The 9322-nt window shown below is 37.4% G+C and overlaps 1 protein-coding gene across 1 annotated transcript in view; it reads left to right on the forward strand.

Annotated features, from left to right (window-relative positions):
* Positions 1-224: 224 nt before the first annotated feature.
* The window catches only part of casz1 (castor zinc finger 1), an 86106-nt gene continuing 77008 nt past the window's right edge, over positions 225-9322 (forward strand). The window contains exon 1 of the mRNA XM_016495822.1: positions 225-545. Within this exon, the coding sequence (XP_016351308.1) occupies positions 497-545 (49 nt within the window). The 5' untranslated portion in view covers positions 225-496. The remainder of the gene's footprint in view (positions 546-9322) is intronic.

The following is a 9322-nucleotide window of genomic DNA, read 5'->3' on the forward strand; positions in this document are numbered from 1 at the left end:
CCTCCCTCCTCATTTTCATGTAATCGTGGAAGGCTCCTCCCCGAGAGACTTGAAAGGCTAGAAGAGCCCAAAGATGGGAAGGCCAGCCCACTAAGGGGAGGAAAAAAGTGTACTCAGGTTCCTCCACTGCTGTAATTTCCTATCTGCCTATTCAGACATCGCCAACTGCTTGGTGTGTGTGTGCGCGTGTACAGGAGCAGAACCGTAGACCGAGAGAGAGAGAGGCAGGAGGAGCAGTCGAGGAAGGGGCCGGCTCTGTATTCTCTCACCTACCCCCCGTCAAACCACAGGAGGGAGGGGCCAAGCCAAGCTGCCAATCAACCTCACTCGTGGCAGCCGGCATTATCTCTGCTACAAACTATTGACAGATTACATGTCAAGGAGTTTAGTACATGATTGAGAGCAGAAAAGACGCTTATTGTCAACTTCTTTTAGTTTTCCTTTTCTCACAGACCAGCTTACATCTGATGATTTTCAAACAGAGTTCAGTAATATTATGAAAGTTACATGCTTGACAGGATTTAACTTCGACTACCCTGAATATGGTAAGTGACCCTCCTCTCTAACCTTTCTGTGTGTGTGAATGTGAGTGTCCATAGGTGAGTGTTTTAATATAAAATATGTATTGAACAGGGAAGTTGCTCTTGTTTTAAGTGTCACGTATCGTTGCTGTGAGTTTACTGTACCTTTATTTATAACTGTGTGACAAGCTGTGAGAAGATGGCAGTGTTTAATGCGATCACTCTGTCCCTGAGTCCCCTGTTTTCTTTTCTTACTTTACTCATGCCTCTCAGGAGGGGAAGAATTTAAGTAGACTACTTTCATTTTAAACCTGGAAGTAGTCGAGTTTATTTGTTATTTAGACATGGTGTATTACTCTTACCTACAGGCGTTCGGCGATGTTTGAATCTCATATATCTGTGTTTATTAAAGCAGTCATGTTTGTCTGAGGTCAGGGGATTTTTTTAGTTATTTTTTTGATGTTGATATAACTTTATGGAGGCACCGATGTGGCATAAACATACATAGGCATGTAAAAATATTAGTGAAGTGACCGGTGTGGCCTAGGGGTTTGTTGCCAAGGGGACTGAGTAAACAAAATGCTGTTGTAACATTGTTTTGACACATGTAAGGGCACACAGAACAGATGATACCCCTCTCCGTTTTCCTTGTTCCTCCGTTTAGGGATATTATGAAATTGATATCAGTCATACCGTCCCATCCTATTTCCTAATTTCATTACCAAATAATCTGGATTTTGGAGCTTTAGATACTATTATAAAATCAGAAATTGCAAAATGTTCCTGAAATAAATGTTGCTGTTTTAGCGTAGTACGTTTAGATTGTGTGGTTTGAGTTTGTTGGATTTCTATTTCAGTTTAGTCTTAAATAGAGTTCCTGGAAAATTCAACTTATTTGTTTTATTAATAGTTGTAATTTAGGCCAGAATTGTAGTGTTTATTCACACACTTGTTTGCTTGGCTTTCGATGTGTTTTACTCGATGCTGTTTAGGTAGAGTTTTAGACGTCACTTTGACACTTATTTGATTATATATTGTGGTGTGTAACTGCTATATGTTTATTTAATTTTTAAAAACAGACATTTTATATTAAATGAAAAAAATAGCTACATTTTTACTTGTTCCAAAATGTCACTTTTTAAAGTTTTGAAATAGGATTGGTTGTTCTACACACACACACACAAAAAAAAACACGATTTGTTTTTTTAGCTTGGAAAATAAATACACACACACACATTAGTGAATTTTTCCAGTGCCAAAAGTAGATTTTGTCATAACTGAGAAATTCAATCAATAATTTTAGCAAGTTATTGATATGATATCTTTGTCTTTTTGCCCTCAGGCAAGAAAGATTTTTTTTCTTGACACTAATGAACACTGTTTGTTCTAAAAGATAAATAGTGAAAGATGAAATTAAACTAAGTGAAAATAAATGTTATTGTGGCTTCTTTTAAAGAGCATCTCTTGAACTTTAAGAAGTGGCTTCAGATTAATTACGTCATATTTATCAGAAACTTTTTGTTTTTGTGTTTGTTTGTTTTTAAACAGGATAACAGTTTGCTTTCTGTTTTATTCTAAATGAGGCACACCCTAGATTTTTTCGAATCGTTGTCATTTTGCTGTTCAGATGACTGGAGTTATTTTATTACTCCAGCAGGTTTTTTTTCTTCATGTCGAGCGAAAGCAGTTTTAGCCTCTGTCCACTCTGAGCACCTTTACCAGTCATCTGCAAAATAGGATCAAATGAGGAGGAAAAAACAACCCAAGGTCTGCAGCCCTCAATAACCTTTATCACAATTTAGCAACAACCGAATCAATTTGATGTCTTAAGCAATAAAAAAGGCTGTTGCTGTCCTAATTCTGCAGCTCTTCGGATGACAGTAAATTTACATTTTTTAATTAAACTAGCTTGAATTTTTATGAGGGGGCTGGGCTATGCTAATGGGAATGTTGTGTGTCGCAGATTAACAGAGTTTTGAAGTACATTTGGAAGGGGGGACATTAAAGGGGGAGAGGATGCTAGGCATCACATTTAACCCCTTTTATGCTTATTTTTCCTGAGGGACCCTCGGCACACCCGGCCGCTGAGAGAGGCAAGAGCGCTCTTTAGTGAAGGGGTGATCAGTGTTGCCATATCAACTCATGCATATTCTTTAAATTCTAATCTATAATTGATGACACGCACAGATGACAGAAGAAAGGTGAGATCCTTTTAGAAGGACATCTGGAATGCATTTTGTACATTTTGAGTCATTTGAAACAAAAATCACTTGAATAAAAAAAAAATGTTTTTGTTATTTTATTTTTTTTACATATTAAAATATGGCAAAAAATTACATTTACTAAATAATTTTTATGTAGCTGTATTTAAATGTTGAATTCATATAGCTCATACATTATTTTTTTTTACACAAAATGCAGCTTTATCATAGTTTAATTATCAAAGTTAATATATAAATAGTGTAGTTTGTTATTTATAATAATCAGTACAATCTACTGTAGATTTAACTGCTATAGTAGATGCATTTACTTGTTTCATTTTATATATGTCTGTCTTATAAATAAAAAAAAGCAAAGCAATGACAGAGAGAGGGCGACTGAGTCTAGCTTGAGTTTCCTGATCAGTCACTGGTCCCCCACCATCAAAATGAACTTTGTCATCCTAATACCCCAACAGTCCCCGAGCTCACAGTCGGGCAGATGATAACAGAGGCTAATACAGGAACGGATCAATCTCTAGGCATGAGATCGTGATGCTTATGAGGTCTCTCTTCTCTTCTCCTCTCCTCTCCTCCTGTGCATTCATGCAGACACCAGACCCTAATTAAAACTTCAAAACCTTTCTGTCACTTATATATATATGGTCTAATTGATACTGTGCTAGAAAGCCTTGTGGAATGATAAATCAATCACAAATATCCATAGATTTACATGCTTAAAATATGCAGTTTTTGTAATTGTATAATTTGCTGTATAATAAATGTAAATTATTATATATTAAATTTATGAAACAAAATTTTTTATTTAAATAGGATAATACTAGATAAGGTTTTCCATATTATTGTAAACAAATACATCACAGTATTATGTCTTTGTGAATAAACTGGAATATTATTTGAGTAATGATATAATTTCCAAGAATGTAATTTCCCTGGCTGTAAGCAAATCCAGTTATGAACATAGAGTTCAGGTGAGTTGTGGTATAATTTTCAGTAAAACAAAAGTCAACTATACAAAGAGAGAAAAAAAGGTATTACTATCCAGGTACCGGTACTTCACAGGGCTTGTGGTTTAAGTTTTGCATCTCACAAAAAAAAAAAAAAAAAAAAAGCTTCGCATAGAGCTGCTATCTCGTGCTATCTACCTCACCTTTTGCAACGAATGTGCCACACGATTGAGAATTTTATGATCCGTTTTCCCCCCTTCGGTGCAGACACAACATCGAGTTTTCTTGTTTTGGCACATATGGTTAGAAAAGTTGTGGAAAGGTCTTCCTCTTCACGCAGGGCCTAGCAGAATGGCTTCATTTCACGTTTATGATCTTCCACATGAAATTCTAATTTCATGCAAAGTAGGGGAGACAAATAATCTGCGGCAGCTGATACGGCATATAAGAGGGGAAAAGAAGAATATGAAGAAGCAATTAGCACAGTGTGGAAGACTTTAGTCTGTTTGTCTGAAAGCTTGAGCTCCAATGGCCTCGAATGAAATTTGCATGCTCCGCTTATCGGCGCTCCCTTATTATGCTGTCTGAAAGGAAGATTAAGCCGGTACAAAATGTGGCGACTAATCCTTTTAAATGTGGCAGGGGTCTTTAAGGTGTGAACAACCCTGTAGGCAGGTTTCAGGCAGGGTTGTTAGAGAGGCTACCGTGACCCGCTCTTGACGGCTGAGTGCAGCTACAGGCTTCAGCCACTCTGACGAGTTCCTTTAGTCTGGCAGGAGTGGAGAACGGCAGCTGGATTGCAGTTAAGGGACCGATTGGCCCGAGCTGACGGATGGGTGTCTTTAGCTCCTTATCTCGGACCTAAACACACAGGTCACATGGGGTGGGGTGGGCGATAAGATTAGAGCATTGCTTTTCCGGTGGTCTTGTGTGAAATCTCTACACCGTGTGCATGTTGCATTAATCTCTTGAAGTTTATCATGTGGAATTAGCAAGTTCCTTCTCCTCTACTCAGTCATGAAAATACTCACTTATTTGCTGATTTTTTTTTCCCTGCAAGACAATCCTCTTTTTTTTAATTCTCCCAATGATAAGCAAGGGAAATGAACGTCTTCCCTGTTGCCTTTTTTCCTCGGAGATTGTTTGCATTAGAGAGCCACAGAGCTGATATCCTGTCCTCTCTGGTAATTGACTGCAAACAGGGGTGCTTGCGTTCGAAGCCTCCCCTGCCGTGAATCCTCTGGTTGTGTGTGCTTTTGCCTGTGACATTCTATTCACTTGGGTCAGTAGCAGGCAGCAGCAGCAATAATTACAGTCTGTACATGATAAATCTGAAGCCCAGCTGTTGCGTTCTGTCACAGCCTACACACTAAACCGACCGGAGAAAGAGAACAAGAGAGAGCAAAAGGGGGCTCGGGAGTTTGCTGTTTGACTGAATTTTTTTTTTTTACTCTGTAAATTGATAGGATTACATGGTTCTTGGACCTACACCTGTTAAGAGGCTGTTAACAGAGCAGTTGGCGGTCTCATGGCTAGAGATTAGAGTTTTTTTATACACTTCTATGTGTCCAATTTTGGGGATTTCTGCCTTTACAAGAGGAGTTTTAGGACTCAAGGCTGTTCTGTCCCAACCCCAGACTTTTGTTAAGACCAAAGGGGGGAGGCTAAGGTGTCTCTTTGGCCTTTGTGCTAGTTCATACCCTTAGTCTGTATGAGAAACCGACCGCCTGCTCTTGCTCATTGGAACTGTCTGGATGACAGGTGTGGATTTGGCGTCCTTAAATTGCTTCAACTTGAATTCTAACAAGGCATAGAGCTAATGAAAAAATTGTTTGCTTCAATTTTTATTTTACTTATTATTTAATTATTCATTTTTAGTTCTTGACACCAGTTGGTTATTTTGATAAAAATGGAAAAAAAATAAAAATTATATAATTATTTTAAAATATTTTATTTATATTTTATGCTTACTTCAAATTGTCTGAATGGCGTTGCCTTAGACAACAAAATATTAAATTAAATCTTGTGCATTTTAAATATACATACATATCAAAGCGCTAAAAAAGTGGCTTTTATTTTATTGATCGAATAATCACTCTTTTCAAATTAAATGAATATTACGTTTCAAATTATAAAACTCTATATTGTTTATATATTGAAAAAATATATATATACTAAAAATCATACTAAAAGTCACATTGACACCAGTTGGTTATTTTGATAAAAATGGAAAAAAAAAATGTATATAATTATTTTAAAATATTTTATTTATATTTTATGCTTACTTCAAATTGCCTGAATGACGTTGCCTTAGACAACAAAATATTAAATTAAATCTTGTGCATTTTAAATATTCATACATGCATATCAAAGCACTGAAAAAGTGGCTTTTATTTTATTTATAGAATAATCACTCTTTTCAAGTGAAATGAATGTTAAGTTTCAAATTATAAAACTCTATATTGTTTATATATTGAAAAAAATATATGGTAAAAATCATACTAAAAATCACCTTGACACCAGTTGGTTAAAAGTAAATGTCTCAAAAATGTCTCAGAAAAGTGAAGTTAGCTCTAAGAAAAGCTCTAGCATCATTTGTTTTCAGATTCCATTTGCTTTGATATTTTGTTATCTAATGCAATGGCATTCACACATTGTAAGTGTCAAAAAGTGACTTTTTGCAGCCACTGTATATTTCTGGAACGACCAACTTACGAAATGAGTCAAACCCCGTGCAAGCACTGTGGCAAACGAGCCACCTGACACCAGGCTTGTGTGCTATTATTTGTGCAATTTTATGTCCATCTATTCATACACACTGAGTAATGAATGAAAGGGCATGTTGGGTTGTTGAAGGCAGCCTTCATTAAATAGTGTTCCAGCATGATTTAGATATTTTCCAGCACTGCGCAGACCACGACAAATGCCATGTTACGGCTTGCACAACCAGCAGAAATAGAATGAAAATACCTGTTCAAGTCTGCCCAGAGTTTTTTTCTTTTCTTTATATCTTACATTATGCGATCTGTGGTGTAGATCCCTGGTATGTATGGATTGTCTGAAAGCATAAGGCAGGTAGGGGAGAGATAGAGAATGCTAATGGCTTGTTTATTTTGCCTGTATGCTGCTGTCCTTGAATACCATATTCGGATTTTGTTAGTCTCAGTTACTGAGCCCAGAACCTTTCAGAGGGGTTCCAATACCTGTCCTGCCTATTGTGCTGGAATTTTCTATATTTGGCTTATAGTCAAACTCATTGGTTGGTGCAAAGGGGGAACATTTGTCAAAGTCAAGGGCGAGAGAGAGAGACATTACCTTCTGTAGTGATTTGGAAGGCTTTAAAAAAGGGCCAAAAATTATTTCCAAAAATGTATTTTACATAGACTTTGTGATAAGGAAATCTACAAAAAATATTTAATCTAAATACATAATTGATTTTTTTAATCTATAGTTTTACAACATGTCTCTATAACTGTATTTTTTGCAACTAACAGTAATCTTATATTAGAATGGAGGGAAGAAATTTTAATAATCGTAATGCAGTTGGATTTGATTGTCTTGATAAGTAATCAGAGTATCACGATAAATAAGGGAACATTATGACTTTAAAACAACCGAGCACTGATTGTTCTGAAAGTGTCGTGTCCATTGGATGCCCATCTGAGCTTCTCTACAGAGTGAAATAACCTACCCGGCCCTTAATTGTTTGGAAATATTGTAGGCCCCTTTTCACCTGCGTGTGCGCTCCCCTCTCCCCTGATTCATTTCAGAGACCGTCCTCGGCTGCTGCAAAATGGCGTTAATTTTTTTATTACCCGTTTGACTCTCCAGCCTTATTACTGTAGCCCCTTAATGTTCTCCGTAACCGTGGAAACCAGATGAATAAACGTCCGCAAAAGAATATGAGATGATTAAACAGGTCATCCTTGCAAAACAAATTCACTTGGTCAAGCGCAATTTGTGTACCAAGCGCCTGTCTTAACAGATTGCTAACAAGGGGATTGTTTGCAATGGTAACGGGAAGAGAGAAAAAACTAGGGAATAATGATGAACTAGCTCTGAACATGAAATAATCTGTTTAGGAAAAAATATAAAATATTATACTTGGGAAAAATAAAGCAACTTAATTGTAATGCGTCAGCTTAAAAGCCTGTGTGTGTGTGTGTGTGTGTGTGTGTGTGTGTGTGTGTGTGTGTGTGAGAATCTCTATGAGTTAGTCTGTCTTTGACATCTTTTTGCCCATAGAAGGAATGTTTAATGTTCACAAACATGCACATTTGGCTCAAGCACACATATTACAAATCCTACAGTATTTGAATGGTTATCTCCTATTTAAGGTATAGACTATACATTCTGGGAGGTATGTGGATAGTACGTGAAGACGGGGGACAAAATTCATGTCCTAACGGACCGTCTCGTATGGAACACCTCCTGGCTCCGTCTTCGGACCCTTTAATTTTTAATGTTTTCTCCTCCACCCTTCCTCTCTTTCTTTTCTCCCATAGTGGACTTGTTTTGACCCCTTTTTTGCATATTTAACATGCAATATTTCATCTCACTATGATGGTTTGGTCGCTCTCATCCCTGTAAATAAGAGACTAGCCTTTGCGATTTAGATATGTAAAGATAGGGCAGAAGCCATGGCCTGAATTAAAGCTGTGTCTGTGTTCTCAGCGAGACCGCTAATGACAAACGGTGGCCATGCCGTGGTGATGTTGTTTATGGAAGTACGCCACTCAAGGGTGTTGGCTGTTTACACTGAAGCGCCACTTTCCCTCATTCTTAAAAAATAAGCCCTCTCCCAATTGTCTAATGCATTTAATTCCCCCCTCCCGAGTCAAAGGGGTGTGGATTGGTACTGGATTTGAGGTCTCTCGGGGCGAGAGCGTGGCACATTTTGAGAGAGTACTGCTGCCCCAGCACTGGGGTGTGTGTGGCAGAAACTGAAAAGCACTCGTGCATTATTGATGTTTTAATTTGTGCAAATGCCCGAGTCTTTGTTAAGTGATTATAGAGCTGTAGAGATAAGAGACAGGTACTTTGGGTAGAAACAAGAGCTGGTGCCCACTTTGTTGGCCTAGTTTAGGTGCATTGCTTGGCAAGGTTCAGCACAAAAATGTCAACGTGTCAAAGATAAAAAAAAAACGAAAAAAAAAAACCTGTTGATCTTTTGTACTTTTTTTTCAACTACACCTCTCCCATTTATGGTACAGTTTTATAGGTCTTTTACATCCCTTATCAAAAATTATTTGATGTAAATATAATAGAACTGACCTGAAAAGCCCCATAAGCAAATATTGTGTGTGTCACACCAGCAGCTGACCTTGGGAAAGAATGCAAAATTATAATACCTCACACTAGAACAACAAACTCATAAAATAATGCTGCACAAAGTGAGCTGGTTTAGGTAAATAGGAGTGAAGGACTTCGCTTTTTTCAAACCTTGATTAACAGGAACATGCGATCATAAAGTTTTCCATGATGTGTCTCATTGCTGTTGTAACTGGCAGACGGATTGTACTGGCTCTATCATTGCTGTGCACAAATAGAGTGAATCAACAGGAAAAGTGAAATATTGTAATTATGCTGTCATGCAAATCACACGCAGAAGTGCAAAGTTGCTTTTTCAAATGAG

Source organism: Sinocyclocheilus anshuiensis, unplaced genomic scaffold (genome assembly GCF_001515605.1).
Source record: "Sinocyclocheilus anshuiensis isolate Anshui unplaced genomic scaffold, SAMN03320099.WGS_v1.1 scaffold234, whole genome shotgun sequence".
Classification (NCBI taxonomy): Eukaryota; Metazoa; Chordata; class Actinopteri; order Cypriniformes; family Cyprinidae; genus Sinocyclocheilus; species Sinocyclocheilus anshuiensis.